Raw genomic sequence first — 19,701 nt, forward strand, 5'->3', positions numbered from 1 at the left:
CCTTTCAGGAACCCCAGCATCCACTAGGACGATAGAGAAAATAAGAATTTACTTACCGATAATTATATTTCTCGGAGTCCGTAGTGGATGCTGGGCGCCCATCCCAAGTGCGGATTATCTGCAATACTTGTACATAGTTATTGTTAACTAAATCGGGTTATTGTTGTAGTGAGCCATCTTTCAGAGGCTCCTCTGTTCTCATACTGTTAACTGGGTTCAGATCACAGGTTGTACAGTGTGATTGGTGTGGCTGGTATGAGTCTTACCCGGGATTCAAAATCCTTCCTTATTATGTACGCTCGTCCGGGCACAGTATCCTAACTGAGGCTTGGAGGAGGGTCATAGGGGGAGGAGCCAGTGCACACCACCTGATCCTAAAGCTTAACTTTTGTGCCCTGTCTCCAGCGGAGCCGCTATTCCCCATGGTCCTTTCAGGAACCCCAGCATCCACTACGGACTCCGAGAAATAGAATTATCGGTAAGTAAATTCTTATTTTCCTTCACCTACCTCTTTGTGGTCAAGCAGTGGCATCACAAGGGGGGTGCAGCCCGCACCCGGGTGTCAGCTGCCGAGGGGTGATGGCAAAGTGCCGACTGCTCTTCAGTGACAGGAGCAGTGTGCTGCACTGTGATATTAAGTGCAGCACCTGGCTTCTGTCGCTGTGCAAGAGCCAACACTTCACTTACTCTGGTCCATGGAGGCAGGCCGCATCTCCGGGACCCCTGGAGTAACAAAATGGGGGTCCGGGCTGTGAGGACACAACCCATATCCACAAGGCCACACACCCTATTGCAGGCACAGCGCACTTAATCTGTCCTACCGCACCGGGTGGGGATGCGGTTACCATCCCGGTGGTCAGCATACCGACGCCGGGATCCCTGCCGCCAGAATGCCGGCAGGGTCTCAGGACTAATCCTACTCGTGGATGTCCACGACACCCATATAGTGGGAACAGAACCTGTGGTGAACCACCGAGCCTGCAGCGTGGCGAGCACAGTGAGCCCGCAACGGTATGCTGACCACCAGGACCCCCGACCCCAACCCACCGGGTGTCACTGCTACCAGTAACGCATCTTTGATCAAGGCACTAATACACTATCCACCACTCTACTGCTACTCATCTGCTCTTTGAATATTACTGTCCTCTTGAACCATCAGTGAATGTTTCCCTCTCTTTGCAGATATCTAGCCATGGACAGGAGAAGCACAATAGCAACCCTCCTGGATAAGGTCCCAGGGAAAAAGAGATTTGGCATGTACCGCTTTCTTCCTTTCTTTTTCATTCTGGGAGGAGCCATGGAATGGTTTATGATCAATGTTCGGATCGGCAGGGAGACCTTTTGTAAGTTCCCTGTTATTACAGAATCTTCCTTGTAATGTCCTATGTCAGTAGAAAGCAATGTGTTTCTCTTTGGGGACACGATTCCCAACATTACATGCCACAAACAAATCTGGAATGCTAACACTTTTTCAATAAATACAAACATTTCTAAATGAATTGGTAGGTATTAAAAAGGTATCCGTTCACATGGTCGACCATGTTATGGTCGACAGTCATTAGGTCGACCACTATTGGTCGACATGGACACATGGTCGACACATGAAAATGGTCGACACATGAAAGGTCGACACATGAAAAGGTTGACATGAGTTTTTTTAACTTTTTTTTTCTTTTGGGGAACTTTTCCATACTTTACGATCCAAGTGGACTACGATTGGAACGGTAATCTGTGCCGAGCGAAGCGGTAGCGGAGCGAAGGCACCATGCCCGAAGCATGGCGAGCGAAGCGAGCCATGCGAGGGGACGCGGTGCACTAATTGGGGTTCCCAGTCACTTTACGCAAAAAACGACACAAAAAAAGTAAAAAAACTCATGTCGACCTTTTCATGTGTCGACCTTTCATGTGTCGGCCATTTTAATGTGTCGACCATGTGTCAATGTCGACCAATAGTGGTCGACCTAATGACTGTCGACCATAACATGGTCGACCATTCATACCGGAACCTATTAAAAATGTTATTGGCTCCGCTGTAATTTCTTATGTGAAGCTAGTTTGCACAGGTTAGGTTAATCATTTGTAGTCTGGAGACAAAGATGTGTTTCAGAATCTTGTACTGTTATTCGACAGTGAGCATAACTAATTGTGGCAGGGTTCACTCACCAGAGGCACGGATTTTGTTGGGTATGTAGACCACGGATGGGTTCTCTGGTCTAGTGTGCAGAAAAGCGATCTATGAGAGGAGGCAGAGCAGGAGGAAAGAAACAGCCCAGCATTTTTTTTTGTGAGTGCCACTCAAAGCATCCTTGAGTGCCAACTTGTGGCTCTAGTGTTGTCTATGCCTCGCCTACGTTGTGCTGCAGAATCTCTTGAAAGTGAAATGTTTCATATATGCTCCGTAAATGAGATAATTCAGACCAAGATAGAATAATTTTATTTCTCTTACGTCCTAGAGGATGCTGGGATTCCATTTAGTACCATGGGGTATAGACGGATCCTTTGTGAGCCACTGCCACTTTAAAAGTTTAATAGTGTGGGCTGGCTCCTCCCTCTAGGCCCCTCCTACCAGACTCCGTTTAGAAAATGTCCCCAGAGGAGCCGGTCACAGCTAGGGTAGCTCCTAGAAGTTTTCTTAGTTTTTTTTATTTCTAGAGTTTGTTATTTTACAGGAAGGCTTCTGGCAACTGTCTCCCTGCTTCGTGGGACTTAGGGGGAGTAGGAACCAACTTAATAAAGAGTTAATGGTTCTCTACTCCACTGACAGGACACTGAGCTCCTGAGGGAATCGATCGCAAATCCACGAGGCGGCCGCCCACTCCCGCAGCACGGCTGCCACCCCCTAACAAAGCCAGAAGATAGAAGAGTGGGGAGTACAGCGTCGGCGGCCCGATTAGTGGGTCGCCGGCGGGTATGACGGCACAAGGGTTGGAGCGCAGCTCTGACAGGCTGCGCTCCTAGAAGGTTCAGCAACATGCACATGTCGACGCTTGAGGGGCGTCCTGAACCAGTGCATTAACCCTACACTGGTCACATTAGTTAACAGGGGCTAATCCCGCTGTTAACACATAAAAACATCAGGCCAGTATAAAGAATAAGTGTGGGAAGCCGCGCGCCATTACAGGGGGCGGGGCTTCCTCTCAGAACGGATCCAGCACTCGCCAGCGCCATTTTCTCCATGCAGATCATAAGACAGGACGCTGACAGGGAGCGCTGCCCTCCACATTACTCCAGCAACACCTCTGCGGTACCAGAGTGTTATAGACAGGAAGGGGGAGTGTGATAACAGTACTAGCTACCCTATTAAGGTTAACTAGTTAGCGCCGGGCTTTTATCATAGTAACAGTCTACAAGGGTGCGGGTTGGCTGGCTCCTTATACTCTGTGACTCTCTGAAGGTACTCTGGGGGAAACTGTGACATTTTCCTGTGTGTGTGTGTGTGCGCGTGCATATCCCACATTACCATGTCTAAGGGCTCTGTGTCCTGTGCTGCAGAATGTTTATCTTCTCCTGAGGAGTCTATTCCATGTACTCAAGACTGCAATATAGGTTCTCAGCCTTCTGAATCCGAACCCGCATGGGGGAATTCTTTAAGGGGGATGATATCCCAGATTTCAACAAGGATGTCACATACTGAAAAAGAGACGCAGTTTTTGAGAAAATCTGTGGAGTATATGATGTATACAACCCCCACTACTTTGTCTAAAAACCCACCTACATACCCAGAGAAATGTACACTTGCCCAGATAATGCAAGCTGACACTGATACCGACTCTGACACAGGGAACGCTGATGGGGATGTGCAGGGGGGGATGCAACCCTTGCTAAAGGGGTGCAGCTAATGATTGAAGCCATTAGGGATGTTTTGCATATTACTGAGAAGGTACCTGAGCAGGCAGAGGAGTCTTATTTTACCTTAAATAAGAAATCCTACCTTACCTTCCCTGCTTCTAAGGAGTTAAACTCCTTGTTTGAAAAGTCCTGGGAAAACCCAGAGAAAAAATTCCAGATCCCTAAAAGAATTATCATTGCTTTCCCTTTCCCTGAAGAGGATAGAAAGAAGTAGGAAAACCCACCTATAGTGGACACTTCTGTATCTAGGTTGTCAAAAAAAGGTTGTTTTACCTGTCCCTGGCTCAACCTCCTTAAAGGAGCCGTCTGACCGCAAGATTGAGACTACGCTCAAATCGCTATACCCTGCTACATGGGTTCACTACGGCTGGCCGGCGGTCGGGCTCCCGGCGACCAGCATACCGGCGCCGGGAGCCCGACCGCCGGCTTACCGACTGTGTGGCGAGGGCAAATGAGCCCCTTGCGGGCTCGCTGCGCTCGCCACGCTACGCGCGCCACACTATTTTATTCTCCCTCTATGGGGTCGTGGACCCCCACGAGGGAAAATAAGTGTCGGTATGCCGGCTGTCGGGCTCCCGGCGCCGGTATACTGAGCGCCGGGAGCCCGACCGCCGGTATACAGAAGACCACCCTGCTACAGGAGTGGCTCTGAGACCCACTATTGCTTGTGCATGGATTTCTAGAGCCATAGTAAAGTGGTCAGGCACCGGGTGACATTGACTTGATTTTACGTCACATACAGGATTCTGCAGGTTTCATGGTAGAGGCCATGAAGGACATTGGCCAGCTTAATGCAAGGGCTACATCCATGGCAGTATCGGCACGCAGAGGACTCTGGCTACGCCAATGGTCAGCGGATGCAGCCAGAATACAAGAAAAGTGTGGAGAACCTACCCTTCACAGGTCAGGCCTTGTTTGGGGACGCACTGGATGCGTGGATATCCACGGCAACTGCGGGTAAGTATATTTTTCTTCCTTCCGCAGCTGCACTGGCTAAGAAATCATATCCTACAACTTGTAAGTTGGGGTTCAGTTTTGGCTGAAGGGACTGCTACCTGTGAGGAGCGTAAACAAGGTGGCTGAATGTAATTCCTCCTCATGGAGTGGAAGCCAAACTAAGTGTTAACGTTGGCCGGAGGGCATAAAGAAAAGGAGGACTTCGTAGGAAGATAACTGTAGTTTTAATGAATAATCAGGCTGTACACGAATATTGGAGAAATAGAAGAAACTGGAAGAATTAGAATCTATGGTTAAATGACTTGAAGAGTGAAGCTGAAGAACTCCGGTAAAGAAGAACTGAAGACTGTGTTTTATGATTAAAAGACAAGGCTGAAGTACTTGGACTTTGAAGAAATGAATACTGTGATTTGTGATTGAAAGACGAAGCTGAAGAACTTGGACTTTGAAGAAATAAAGATGTCTGCGGGAACTGCCGTTAGCACCTGGAGCTCCTCTACGACCTAGGACCCCGTGAGTGCTTCCACAAGTGGCAACGGACTTAGACAGCAGGACTGCAGCAGCGTTTAGGTAACCGATGGATGAGAGCAACCAGGACCAGGGAACCAGAAGTAACCTGGGAGCACAGACTTGGAGAACCTTTCACAAGGAGGAAACTTGAAGCACTGGCACTCTCCCTCTGAGCCAGACCCTTTTTGTAAGGGGAGAACACGCAGGATTGGCTGGACACAGATTGGGAACTTCATTGGTAATACTCTGGTCTCCAACATGGCTGCTCCCAGCACAGGAGACATACTTAGTTGTTAGCACACAGCTTTAGCCAGCTTCTGTCTCTGACACACTATACAGTGTCACCACTAGAGGACCTTACCGCAGCGATCCCCGCCGCAGCGCCCGGCCCTCCAGACCCTCGGCCCTTGGCAGCCGCACATTCATCCAGGAGGACCCGCCGCCAGCAGCTCCCTGCCGCCGCAGCCGCGCCAACCAGCAGGACAATAACCCGTGGGAGCACCTGCCGGAGGTAAGGCTCCGGAGCCTGACACAACTACACTGCAGTCCTTTCGGACCGCAAAATTTAAAAGGTCAAAAGGTCCCCCCCCTTCTTTAGAGGAGGTCGGGGGGAAATCCAGAAAACCTGCACCAATAGTGTCCCAGGAACAGAAACCAGGTTCTGCTTTCTCAAACGCTTTAGCATGATGGTGGACCTCCCAGCCTGGAGATCGGGCAGGTGGGAGCGAGACTAAAATATTTCAGTCATGTCTGGGCGTCATCCTGCCTAGACCCCTGGGTAAAATAAATTGTTGCCCAGGGGTACAGACTGGAGTTTCAGGAACTCCCACCTCCCAGATTCTTCAAATCAGGCTTACCAGCTTCACTGACAAAGTACAATCCTGCAGGAAGCCATTCAAAAATTGGTACACACAAATGTCTTTGTTCCATTTCCACCTCACCTAAACAGGGGTTATTACTCAAACCTGTTTGTAGTACCGAAACCGGACGGTTCCGTAAGACCAATATTGAACCTAAAGTCATTGAATCCCTACTTGAGGGTATTTCAATTTCAAGATGGAGTCTCTGAGAGTGGTTATCTCAGGTCTGGAGGAAGGGAAATTCCTAGTATCCCTGGATATCAAGGATGCATACCTTCACATTCCGATCTGGTCACCTCACCAGGCCTATCTAAGGTTTGCACTACAGGACTGTCACGATCAGTTCCAGAATTGCCATTTGGTCTCTCCACAGCACTGAGGGTGTTGACCAAGGTCATGGCAGAGATGATGCTCCTCCTCCGCAAGCAGGGAGTGAACATAATTCCATATCTGGACGATCTACTGATAAAGGCATCTTCCAGGGAGAGGCTGTTGTGGAGTATTGCTTTCTCAACTCAAATACTCCGAGATCATGGGTTTATCCTGAACCTTCCAAAGTCACATTTGGAGCAGACAAGGAGACTACCCTTCCTGGGGATGATACTCGACACGGAAGTGCAGAGGGTGTTTCTACCAGTGGAGAAAGCGTTGGTGATCCAATCAATGGTCCGGGATGTCTTGAAGCCAGCCCGGGTATCGGTTCATCAGTGCATTTGCCTTCTGGGAAAGATGGTTGCCTCCTATGAGGCTCTGCAGTACAGAAGATTCCATGCAAGGTTCTTCCAGCTGGATCTCCTGGACAAGTGGTCAGAATCACATCTTCACATGCACCGGCTGATACATCTGTCGCCGAAAGCCAGACTCTCCCTTCTCTGGTGGCTGCAAACTTCTCACCTATTTGAGGGCCGCAGGTTCGGGATTCACAATTGGATCCTTCTAACCACAGATGCAAGTCTCAGAGGTTGGGGAGCTGTCACCCCGCTGGAAAATTTCCAAGGAAAGTGGTCAAGTCTGGAATCCATCCTTCTGATAAACATTCTGGAACTAAGGGCCATATACAACGGCCTTCTTCAAGCGGCACATCTTCTGCACGATCAAGCCATTCAGGTTCAGTCGGACAATGTAACGGCAGTGTCCTACATAAACCGACAGGGCGGAACGAAGAGCAGAGCTGCCATGTCAGAGGTAACAAGAATCCTCCTCTGGGCAGAAAAGGACGCAGTGGAGTTGTCAGCGATCTTCATTACCGGAGTGGACAACTGGGAAGCGGACTTCCTCAGCAGAAACGATCTCCATCCAGGAGAATGGGGCCTCCACCCGGAGGTATTTGCAGAGGTAACAAGCCGATGGGGAGTACCTCAAATAGACATGATGGCCTCTCGCTTCAACAAGAAGCTTCGGAGGTACTGTTCCAGGTCGAGAGACCCACAAGCAGTGGCGGTGGACACCCTGGTAACTCCGTGGGTGTTCCCGTCAGTGTATGTGTTCCCTCCACTTCCACTCATTCCAAGGATTCTCAAACTCCTAAAAAGAACAAGAGTTCAGGCGATCCACATTACTCCGGACTGGCCAAGAAGGGCTTGGTACGCGGATCTTCTGGAATTACTGCTGGAGGATCCGGGACCTTCTACAGCAGGGGCCGTTCGCTTATCAATACTTACCACGGCTACGTTTGTCGGCATGGAGGTTGAACGCCAGATCTTAGCTCGGAAGGGCATTCCGAACAAAGTCATTCCTACTCTGATCCAAGCTAGGAATGGAGTAACGTCTAAGCATTACCATCGGATTTTGAAAAAGTGTGTGTCTTGGTGTGAATCCAAGAGGTTTCCAACGGTGGAGTTTCAACTAGGACGGTTTCTCTTTCTACAGGCAGGTGTGGATGTGGGCTTACGCTTGGGCTCCATAAAGGTCCAGATTTCGGCCTTGTCCATTTTTCCCCCAGATACAATTGGCTGCTTTCCCTGAGGTTCCGACATTCTTGAAAGGGGTTCTCCACATCCAATCACCCTTTGTGCCTCCTGTGGTACCTTGGGATCTTAATGTGGTGCTGCAGTTCCTGCAGTCGGATTGGTTTGAACCTTTACAGGAGGTGGACGTAAAGTTTCTTACTTGGAAGGCTGTCACACTGTTGGCATTGGCATCTAAAAGACGTGACTGGCTTTGAAAATATATGTGAAGAGAACTACTCGTCACAGGAAGTAGGATGCTCTATTTGTCCTTTATGATCCCAACGAGATTGGGAGTCCTGCTTCTAAGCAGACGATTTCTCGCTGGATCAGGCTTACTTTCCATCATGCTTGTTCTACGGCAGGATTGACGGTCCCAAAATCTGTTCAGGCCCAATCTACCCATAAAGTGGGTTCTACTTGTGCGGTTGCCCGGGGTGTCTCGGCTATTCCGCTTTGCCGAGCAGCTACTTGGTCAGGGTCGAACACGTTTGCTAAGTTCTACAAGTTCGATACTTTGACCAAACTTTAGGTCCTCAGAGGCCAATCTGTTCTGCAGGAACCTCAGCACTCTCCCTCCCGTACTGGGAGCTTTGGTACACCCCTATAGTACTAAATGGAGCCCCAGAATCCTCTAGGACGCAAGAGAAAATAGGATTTTATATACCTACCGGTAAATCCTTTTCTCATAGTCCGTAGAGGATGCTGGGCGCCCGCCCAGTACTTCGTATTCCTGCATTGTTACTTGGTTAAGTTTTGTTAGTTCAGTCGTTGCTGAATCGTTTCACGTTGGTTATCTTGGCTTTCCTTTTGTTATGTGTGAGCTGGTGTTAATCTCGCCACTATCTGTGTATTTCCTTCTCTCAAAGTATGTCCGTCTCCTCGGACACAGTTTCTAGACTGAGTCTGGTAGGAGGGGCATAGAGGGAGGAGCCATCCCACACTATTAAACTCTTAAAGTGCCAGTGGCTCCCAAAGGAACCGTCTATACCCCATGGTACTAAATGGAACCCCAGCATCCTCTACGGACTACGAGAAAAGGATTTATCGGTAGGTTTATAAAATCCTATTTCTCTATCGTCCTAGTGGATGCTGGGGTTCCTGAAAGGACCATGGGGAATAGCGGCTCCGCAGGAGACAGGGCACAAAAAGTAAAGCTTTAGGATCAGGTGGTGTGCACTGGCTCCTCCCCCTATGACCCTCCTCCAAGCCTCAGTTAGATTTTTGTGCCCGGCCGAGAAGGGTGCAATCTAAGTGGCTCTCCTAAAGAGCTGCTTAGAAAAGTTTAGCTTAGGTTTTTTATTTTACAGTGAGTCCTGCTGGCAACAGGATCACTGCAACGAGGGACTTAGGGGAGAAGAAGTGAACTCACCTGCGTGCAGGATGGATTGGCTTCTTTGGCTACTGGACATTAGCTCCAGAGGGACGATCACAGGTACAGCCTGGATGGTCACCGGAGCCTCGCCGCCGGCCCCCTTGCAGATGCTGAAAAGAGAAGAAGGTCCAGAATCGGCGGCAGAAGACTCCTCAGTCTTCTTAAGGTAGCGCACAGCACTGCAGCTGTGCGCCATTGCTCTCAGCACACTTCACACGGCAGTCACTGAGGGTGCAGGGCGCTGGGAGGGGGGCGCCCTGGGAGGCAATGTAAACCTATTTTTTGGCAAAAAATACCTCACATATAGCCTCCGGGGGCTATATGGAGATATTTAACCCCTGCCAGAATCCGTTGAAGAGCGGGAGACGAGCCCGCCGAAAAAGGGGCGGGGCCTATCTCCTCAGCACACAGCGCCATTTTCCCTCACAGAAAGGCTGGAGGGAAGGCTCCCAGGCTCTCCCCTGCACTGCACTACAGAAACAGGGTTAAAACAGAGAGGGGGGGCACTAATTTGGCGTTAGAAATATATAAAAAGATGCTATAAGGGAAAACACTTATATAAGGTTGTCCCTATATAATTATAGCGTTTTTTGGTGTGTGCTGGCAAACTCTCCCTCTGTCTCTCCAAAGGGCTAGTGGGTCCTGTCCTCTATCAGAGCATTCCCTGTGTGTGTGCTGTGTGTCGGTACGTGTGTCGACATGTATGAGGACGATGTTGGTGAGGAGGCGGAGCAATTGCCTGTAATGGTGATGTCACTCTCTAGGGAGTCGACACCGGAATGGATGGCTTATTTAGGGAATTACGTGATAATGTCAACACGCTGCAAGGTCGGTTGACGACATGAGACGGCCGACAAACAATTAGTACCGGTCCAGACGTCTCAAAAACACCGTCAGGGGTTTTAAAACGCCCGTTTACCTTAGTCGGTCGACACAGACACGGACACTGAATCCAGTGTCGACGGTGAATAAACAAACGTATTCCTTATTAGGGCCACACGTTAAGGGCAATGAAGGAGGTGTTACATATTTCTGATACTACAAGTACCACAAAAGAGGGTATTATGTGGGATGTGAAAAAACTACCTGTAGTTTTTCCTGAATCAGATAAATTAAATGAAGTGTGTGATGATGCGTGGGTTCCCCCCGATAGAAAATTATTGGCGGTATACCCTTTCCCGCCAGAAGTTAGGGCGCGTTGGGAAACACCCCTTAGGGTGGATAAGGCGCTCACACGCTTATCAAAACAAGTGGCGGTACCGTCTATAGATAGGGCCGTCCTCAAGGAGCCAGCTGACAGGAGGCTGGAAAATATCATATAAAAGTATATACACACATACTGGTGTTATACTGCGACCAGCGATCGCCTCAGCCTGGATGTGCAGAGCTGGGGTGGCTTGGTCGGATTCCCTGACTAAAAATATTGATACCCTTGACAGGGACAGTATTTTATTGACTATAGAGCATTTAAAGGATGCATTTCTATATATGCGAGATGCACAGAGGGATATTTGCACTCTGGCATCAAGAGTAAGTGCGATGTCCATATCTGCCAGAAGATGTTTATGGACACGACAGTGGTCAGGTGATGCAGATTCCAAACGGCACAAAGGTGTATTGCCGTATAAAGGAAGAGGAGTTATTTGGGGTCGGTCCATCGGACCTGGTGGCCACGGCAACTGCTGGAAAATCCACCGTTTTTACCCTAAGTCACATCTCTGCAGAAAAAGACACCGTCTTTTCAGCCTCAGTCCTTTCGTCCCTATAAGAGTCATATTTGCCCAGGGATAGAGGAAAGGGAAGAAGACTGCAGCAGACAGCCCATTCCCAGGAACAGAAGCCTTCCACCGCTTCTGCCAAGCTCTCAGCATGACGCTGGGACCGTACAGGACCCCTGGATCCTACAAGTAGTATCCCAGGGGTACAGATTGGAATGTCGAAACGTTTCCCCCTCGCAGGCTCCTGAAGTCTGCTTTACCAAGGTATCCCTCCGACAAGGAGGCAGTATGGGAAAAAATTCACAAGCTGTATTCCCAGCAGGTGATAATCAAATTACCCCTCCTACAACAAGGAAAGGGGTATTATTCCACACTATATTGTGGTACTGAAGCCAGAAGGCTAGGTGAGACCTATTCTAAATCTAAAAAAATTTGAACACTTACAAAGGTTCAAATCAAGATGGAGTCACTCAGAGCAGTGATAACGAACCAGGAAGAAGGGGACTATATAGTGTCTCGGGACATCAGGGATGATTACCTCCCATGTCCCAAATTTGCCCTTCTCACTAAGGGTACCTCAGGTTCGTGGTATAGAACTGTCACTGTCCGTTTCAGACGCTGCCGTTTGGATTGTCCACGGCACCCTGGGTCTTTACCAAGGTAATGGCCGAAATGATGATTCTTCTTCGAAGAAAAGGCGTCTTAATTACCCCTTACTTGGACGATCTCCTGATAAGGGCAAAGTCCAGGGAACAGTTGGAGGTCGGAGTAGCACTATCTCGGATACTGCTACAACAGCACGGATGGATTCTAAATATTCCAAAATCGCAGCTGATCCTGACGACACGTCTGCTGTGCCTAGGGATGATTCTGGACACAGTCCAGAAAAAGGTGTTTCTCCCGGATGAGAAAGCCAGGGAGTTATCCGAGCTAGTCAAGAACCTCCTAAAACCAGGAAAAGTGTCAGTGCATCATTGCACAAGGGTCCTGGTAAAAATGGTGGCTTCCTACGAAGCAATTCCATTCGGCAGATTTCACGCAAGAACTTTTCAGTGGGATCTGCTGGACAAATGGTCCGGATCGCATCTTCAGATGCATCAGCGGATAACCCTATATCCAAGGACAAGGGTGTCTCTCCTGTGGTGGTTACAGAGTGCTCATCTTCTAGAGGGCCGCAGATTCGGCATTCAGGATTGGATGCTGGTGACCACGGAGGCCAGCCCGAGAGGCTGGGGAGCAGTCACACAAGGAAAAAATTTCCAGGGAGTGTGATCAAGTCTGGAGACTTTTCTCCACATAAATATACTGAAGCTAAGGGTAAATTTATAATGCTCTAAGCTTAGCAAGACCTCTGCTTCAAGGTCAGCCGGTATTGATCCAGTGGGAAAAACATCACGGCAGTCGCCCACGTAAACAGACAGGGCGGCACAAGAAGCAGGAGGGCAATGGCAAAAACTGCAAGGACTTTTCGCTGGGCGGAAAATCATGTGATAGCACTGTTAGCAGTGTTTCATTCCGGGAGTGGAAACTGGGAAGCAGACTTCCTCAGCAGGCACGACCTCCACCCGGGAGAGTGGAAACTTCATCGGGAAGTTTTTCCACATGATGGTGAACCGTTGGGAAATACCAAAGGTGGACATGATGGCGTCCCGTCTGAACAAAAAACGGGACAGGTATTGCGCCAGGTCAAGAGACCCTCAGGCAATAGCTGTGGACGTTCTGGTAACACCATGGATGTACCAGTCGGTGTATGTGTTCCCTCCTCTGCTTCTCATACCTAAGGTACTGAGACTTATAAGACGTAGAGGAGTAAGAACTATACTCATGGCTCCGGATTGGCCAAGAAGGACTTGGTACCCGGAACTTCAAGAGATGCTCACAGAGGACTTATGGCCTCTGCCGCTAAGAAGGGACTTGTTTCAGCAAGTACCATGTCTGTTCCAAGACTTACCGCAGCTGCGTTTGACGGCATGGCGGTGGAACGCCGGATCCTAAGGGAAAAAGGCATTCCGGAAGAGGTCATTCCTACCCTGGTCAAAGCCAGAAAGGAGGTGACCGCACAACATTATCACCACATGTGGCAAAAATATGTTGCGTGGTGTGAGGCCAGAAAGGCCCCACGAAGAAATTTCAACTCGGTCGATTCCTGCATTTCCTGCAAACAGGAGTGTCTATGGGCCTCAAATTGGGGTCCATTAAGTTTCAAATTTCAGCCCTGTCGATTTTCTTCCAGAAAGAAGTGGCTTCAGTTCCTGAAGTCCAGAAGTTTGTCAAGGGAGTATTGCATATACAACCCCCTTTTGTGCCTCCAGTGGCACTGTGGGATCTCAACGTAGTTCTGGGATTCCTCAAATCACATTGGTTTAAAACCAGTCAAATCTGTGGATTTGAAGCATCTCACATGAAAAGTGACCATGCTCTTGGCCCTGGCCTGGACCAGGCGAGTGTCAAATTGGTGGTTTTTTTCTCAAAAAAGCCCATATCTGGTTGTCCATTTGGACAGGGCAGAGCTGCGGACTCGTCCCCAGTTCTCTCCCTAAGGTGGTGTCAGTGTTTCACCTGAACCAGCTTATTTTGGTGCCTTGCGCCTACTAGGGACTTGGAGGACTCCAGGTTGCTAGATGTTGTCAGGGCCCTGTAAATATAGGTTCCAGGACGGCTGGAGTCAGGAAAACTGACTTGCTGTTATCCTGTATGCACCCAACAAACTGGGTGCTCTTGCTTCTAAGCAGACTATTGCTAGTTGGATGTGTAATACAATTCAGCTTGCACATTCTGTGGCAGGCCTGCCACAGCCAAAATATGTAAATGCCCATTCCACAAGGAAGGTGGGCTTATCTTGGGCGGCTGCCCGAGGGGTCTCGGCTTTACAACTTTGCCGAGCGGCTATTTAGTCAGGGGCAAACACGTTGGTAAAATCCTACAAATTTGATACCCTGGCTAAGGAGGACCTGGAGTTCTCTCATTCGGTGCTGCAGAGTCATCCGCACTCTCCCGCCCGTTTGGGAGCTTTGGTATTATCCCCATGGTCCTTTCAGGAACCCCAGCATCCACTAGGACGATAGAGAAAATAAGAATTTACTTACCGATAATTCTATTTCTCGGAGTCCGTAGTGGATGCTGGGCGCCCATCCCAAGTGCGGATTATCTGCAATACTTGTACATAGTTACAAAAATCGGGTTATTATTGTCGTGAGCCATCTTTTCAGAGGCTCCGCTGTTATCATACTGTTAACTGGGTTCAGATCACAGGTTGTACAGTGTGATTGGTGTGGCTGGTATGAGTCTTACCCGGGATTCAAAATCCTTCCTTATTGTGTACGCTCGTCCGGGCACAGTATCCTAACTGAGGCTTGGAGGAGGGTCATAGGGGGAGGAGCCAGTGCACACCACCTGATCCTAAAGCTTTACTTTTTGTGCCCTGTCTCCTGCGGAGCCGCTATTCCCCATGGTCCTTTCAGGAACCCCAGCATCCACTACGGACTCCGAGAAATAGAATTATCGGTAAGTAAATTCTTATTTTTACACATTTCTGATAATACGAGTACCACCAAAAAGGGGTATTATGTTCGGTGAGGAAAAACTACCTGTAGTTTTCCTGAATCTGAGAAATTAAATGAGGTGTGTGATGATGCGTGGTTTTCCCCTGATAACAACTGATAATTTTTAAAATTTTATTGGCATTATATCCTTTCCCGCCAGAGGTTAGGGTGCGTTGTGAAACACCCCCTAGGGTGGATAAAGCGCTCACACGCTTGTAAGAACAAGGGCTCTACCCTCTCCTGAGATGGCCGCCCTTAAGGATCCTACTGATAGAAAGCAGGAGGGCATCCTAAAAGGTATTTACACACATACTGGTGTTATACTGCGACCAGCAATCGCCTCAGCCTGGATGTGCAGTGCTGGGTTGGAGTGGTCGGATTCCCTGACTGAAAATATTGATACCCTAGATAGGGACAGTATATTATTGCCTATAGAGCATTTAAAAGATGCATTTCTATATATGCGTGATGCACAGCGGAATATTTGCCGACTGGCATCAAGTCAAAGTGCGTTGTCCATTTCTACCAGTAGAGGGTTATGGACACGACAGTGGTCAGGTGATGCGGATTCCAAACGGCATTTGGAAGTATTGCCTTATTAAGGGGAGGAGTTATTTGGGGTCGGTCTTTCAGACCTGGTGGCCACGGCAACAGCTGGGAAATCCACGTTTGTACCCCAGGTCGCCTCTCAACATGAGAAGACGCCGTATTATCAGGCGCAGTCTTTTCGTGGGCAAGCGGGCAAAAGGTTCCTCATTTCTGCCCCGTGACAGAGGGAGAGGAAAAAGGCTGCAGAAATCAGCCAGTTCCCAGGAACAGAAACCCTCTCCCGCCTCTGCCAAGCCCTCAGTATGACGCTGGGGCTTTACAAGCAGAATCAGGCACGGTGGGGGCCCGTCTCAATGAATTTCAGCGCGCAGTGGGCTCACTCGCAAGTAGACCCCTGGATCCTTCAGGTGATATCTCAGGGGTACAAATTGGAATTCGAGACGTCTCCCCCTCGCCGTTTCCTAAAGTTGGCTTTACCGATGTCTCCTTCTGACAGGGAGACAGTTTTGGAAGCCATTCACAAGCTGTATTCCCAGCAGGTGATAATCAAGGTACCCCTCCTGCAACAGGGAACGGGGTATTATTCCACACTGTTGTGGTACCGAAGCCGGACGGCTCGGTGAGACCGATTCTAAATCTAAAATCTTTGAACACTTGCATACAGAGGTTCAAATTCAAGATTGAGTCACTCAGAGCAGTGATTGCGAACCTGGAAGAAGAGGACTACATGATGTCTCGGTACATCAAGGATGCTTACCTTCATGTCCCAATTTACCCTTCTCACCAAGGGTACCTCAGGTTTATGGTACAGAACTGTCACTATCCGTTTCAGACGCTGCCGTAGGGATGGTCCACGGCACCCCGGGTCTTTACCAAGGTAATGGCCGAAATGATGATACTCCTTCGAAGGAAGGGAATTTTAGTTATCCCTTACTTGGACGATTCCCTGATAAGGGTAAGATCCAGGGAACAGTTGGAGGTCGGTGTAGCACTATCTCAGGTAGTGTTGCGGCAGCACGATTGGATTCTCAATATTCCAAAATCGCAGCTGATTCCGACGACTCGTCTTCTGTTCTTAGGGATGATCCTGGACACAGTTCAGAAAAAGGTGTTTCTCCCGGAGGAGAAAGTCAGGGAGTTATCCGAGCTAGTCGGGAACCTCCTATAACCGAGCCAAGTCTCAGTACATCAATGAGATGGTTCTGGAAAAAATGGTGGCTTCCTATGAAGCAATCCCATGCGGCAGATTCCACGCAAGAACTTTCCAGTGGGACCTGCTGGACAAATGGTCTGGGTCGCATCTTCAGATGCATCAGCGGATAACCCTGTCACCAAGCACAAGGGTGTCTCTCCTGTGGTGGTTGCAGAGTGCTCATCTTCTAGAGGGCCGCACATTCAGGACTGGGTCCTGGTGACCACGGATGCCAGCCTGCGAGGCTGGGGAGCAGTCACACAGGGAAGGAATTTCCAGAGCTTATGGTCAAGCCTGGAGACATCACTTCACATAAATATCCTGAAGCTAAGGGCCATTTACAATGCTCTAAGCTCAGCAAGACCTCTGCTTCAAGGTCACCCGGAGTTGATCCATTCGGACAACATCACGGCAGTCACCCACGTAAACAGACAGGGTGACACAAGAAGCAGAAGGGCAATGGCAGAAGCTGCAAGGATTCTTTGCTGGGTGGAAAATCATGTGATAGCACTGTCAGCATTATTCATTCCGGGAGTGGACAACTGGGAAGCAGACTTCCTCAGCAGACACGACCTCCACCCGGGAGAGTGGGGACTTCACCCAGAAGTCTTCCACATGTTTATAAAACTCGACAAGTATTGCGCCAGGTCAAGGGACCCTCAGGCAATAGCTGTAGACGCTCTGGTAACACAGTGGGTGTACCAGTCAGTGTATGTGTTCCCTCCTCTGCCTCTCATAACCAAGGTACTGAGAATTATAAGATGGAGAGGAGTAAGCACTATATTCGTGGCTCCGGATTGGCCAAGAAGGACTTGGTAACCGGAACTTCAAGAGATGCTCACGGAGGATCCGTGGCCTCTACCTCTAAGAAGGGACCTGCTCCAGCAAGGACCCTGTCTGTTCCAAGACTTACCGCGGCTGCGTTTAACGGCAGGGCGGTTGAACGCCGGATCCTGAAGGAAAAAGGCATTCCGGATGAAGTCATCCCTATCCTGATCAAAGCCAGGAAAGATATAACCGCAAAACATTATCACCGCATTTGGCGAAAATATGTTGCGTGGTGCGAGGCCAGTAAGGCCCCGACGGAGGAATTTTCAGCTAGGTCGATTCCTACATTTCCTGCAAACAGGAGTGTCTATGGGCCTGAAATGGGGGTCCATTAAGGTTCAAACTTCGGCCCTGTCAATTTTCTTCCAAAAAGAACTAGCTTCAGTCCCTGAAGTTCAGACGTTTGTGAAAGGGGTACTGTATATACAGCCTCCTTTTGTGCCTCCAGTGGCACCTTGGGATCTAAATGTAGTTTTTGGGTTCCTAAAGTCACATTGGTTTGAACCACTTAAATATGTGGAGTTAAAATATCTCACATGGAAAGTGGTCATGCTGTTGGCCCTGGCCTGGGCCAGGTGCGTGTCAGAATTGGCGGCTTTATCCTGTAAAAGCCCTCATCTGATTTTCCATTCGGACAGGGCGGAATTGAGGACTTGTCCTCAGTTTCTCCCTAAGGTGGTTTTCAGCGTTTCACCTGAATCAACCTATTGTGGTGCCTGCGGCTACTAGGGACTTGGAGGACTCCAAGTTGCTAGACGTTGTCAGAGCCCTGGAAATATAGGTTTCCAGGACGGCTGGAGTCAGAAAATCTGACTCGTTGTTAATTCTGTATGCACCCAACAAGCTGGGTGCTCCTGCTGCTAAGCAGACTATTGCTCGTTGGATTTGTAGTACAATTCAGCTTGCACATTCTGTGGCAGGCCTGCCACAGCCAAAATCTGTAAAAGCCCATTCCACAAGGAAGGTGGGCTCATCTTGGGCGGCTGCCCGAGGGGTCTCGGATTTACAACTTTGCCGAGCAGCTACTTGGTCAGGAGCAAATACGTTTGTAAAATTCTACAAATTTGATACCCTGGCTGAGGAGGACCGGGAGTTCTCTCATTTGGTGCTGCAGAGTCATCCGCACTCTCCCGCCCGTTTGGGAGCTTTGGTATAATCCCCATGGTCCTTACGGAGTCCCCAGCATCCACTTAGGACGTTAGAGAAAATAAGAATTTACTTACCGATAATTCTATTTCTCGTAGTCCGTAGTGGATGCTGGGCGCCCATCCCAAGTGCGGATTGTCTGCAATACTGGTACATAGTTATTGTTACCAAAAAATCGGGTTATTGCTGTAGTGAGCCATCTTTTCTAGAGGCTCCTCTGTTATCATGCTGTTAACTGGGTTTAGATCACAAGTTATATGGTGTGATTGGTGTGGCTGGTATGAGTCTTACCCGGGATTCAAAATCCTTCCTTATTGTGTACGCTCGTCCGGGCACAGTATCCTAACTGAGGCTTGGAGGAGGGTCATAGGGGGAGGAGCCAGTGCACACCAGGTAGTTCTAAAGCTTTACTTTTGTGCCCAGTCTCCTGCGGAGCCGCTGTTCCCCATGGTCCTTACGGAGTCCCCAGCATCCACTACGGACTACGAGAAATAGAATTATCGGTAAGTAAATTCTTATTTTAATTTGATCGTTTGAACTTTATATGTTATATAGTATATACAGGTATATGTAGAGGAATATATGTATATTTTAGGTTTACTATTGCTTTACATATTATTTTATCCAGGCTATAATTATTCCATGTCCTGTGTGTTACAGTTTACTTGGGTCTATCTACTTTACATTACTAGTAAACTGTTGGTCTAGCATTATAAATTTCTGTAATGAAAATGTTTTCTTGTTTTAGATGATGTGTACAGAAGACGCCAATCAGAGAGGATGTACGAAGAAAGAGCTAATCTGGAACCAAAATCCCAATCCTGATACCTCACAATGTATTTACTCACTTGAATAAAAAATATATATTTATTTTCAGTAATTTTTGGCTATGTGTTTATTATTTAAAATAACGTGTATAAAAATATAATTTGTCACAATATATGCAAATTATTGCAAGATGTGCCAAACTGGACTGTAAAATATATTGCTTAAAAAAACAAAAAAAAAAACATGCGATTGTGAGAGTCTGTTCTAATTAAGGGACTGATTCTGATTTGGAAGTAAAGCAAAAAAAGCAAGTAACTTTGTATCTGGAACAAACTATATTGCCATGTAAAGGGAGAAAATACATTTGTAGATTTTTCTTTTCTGTGCAGGTTAAATACTGGCTGCTTTTGCATGTAGCCCACAAATGTTGGCTTTATTTTTACACTGCAATTTAGATTTCA

General features: G+C 48.4%; 1 protein-coding gene across 3 annotated transcripts in view; it reads left to right on the forward strand.

Moving 5' to 3' along the window:
* Positions 1–19,352, forward strand: part of LOC134957026 (ubiquinol-cytochrome c reductase complex assembly factor 5) — a 38,584-nt gene extending 19,232 nt beyond the window's left edge. For all 3 annotated transcript variants that reach the window (XM_063938807.1, XM_063938809.1, XM_063938808.1), the window contains exons 2-3: positions 1,183–1,343; positions 19,221–19,352. In XM_063938807.1, coding sequence (XP_063794877.1) covers positions 1,183–1,343; positions 19,221–19,297 — 238 coding nt within the window. In that variant the 3' untranslated portion in view covers positions 19,298–19,352. The remainder of the gene's footprint in view (positions 1–1,182; positions 1,344–19,220) is intronic.
* The last annotated feature ends 349 nt before the right edge of the window (positions 19,353–19,701 follow it).

The sequence above is a fragment of the Pseudophryne corroboree genome, chromosome 9 (assembly GCF_028390025.1).
Source record: "Pseudophryne corroboree isolate aPseCor3 chromosome 9, aPseCor3.hap2, whole genome shotgun sequence".
Taxonomy (NCBI): Eukaryota; Metazoa; Chordata; class Amphibia; order Anura; family Myobatrachidae; genus Pseudophryne; species Pseudophryne corroboree.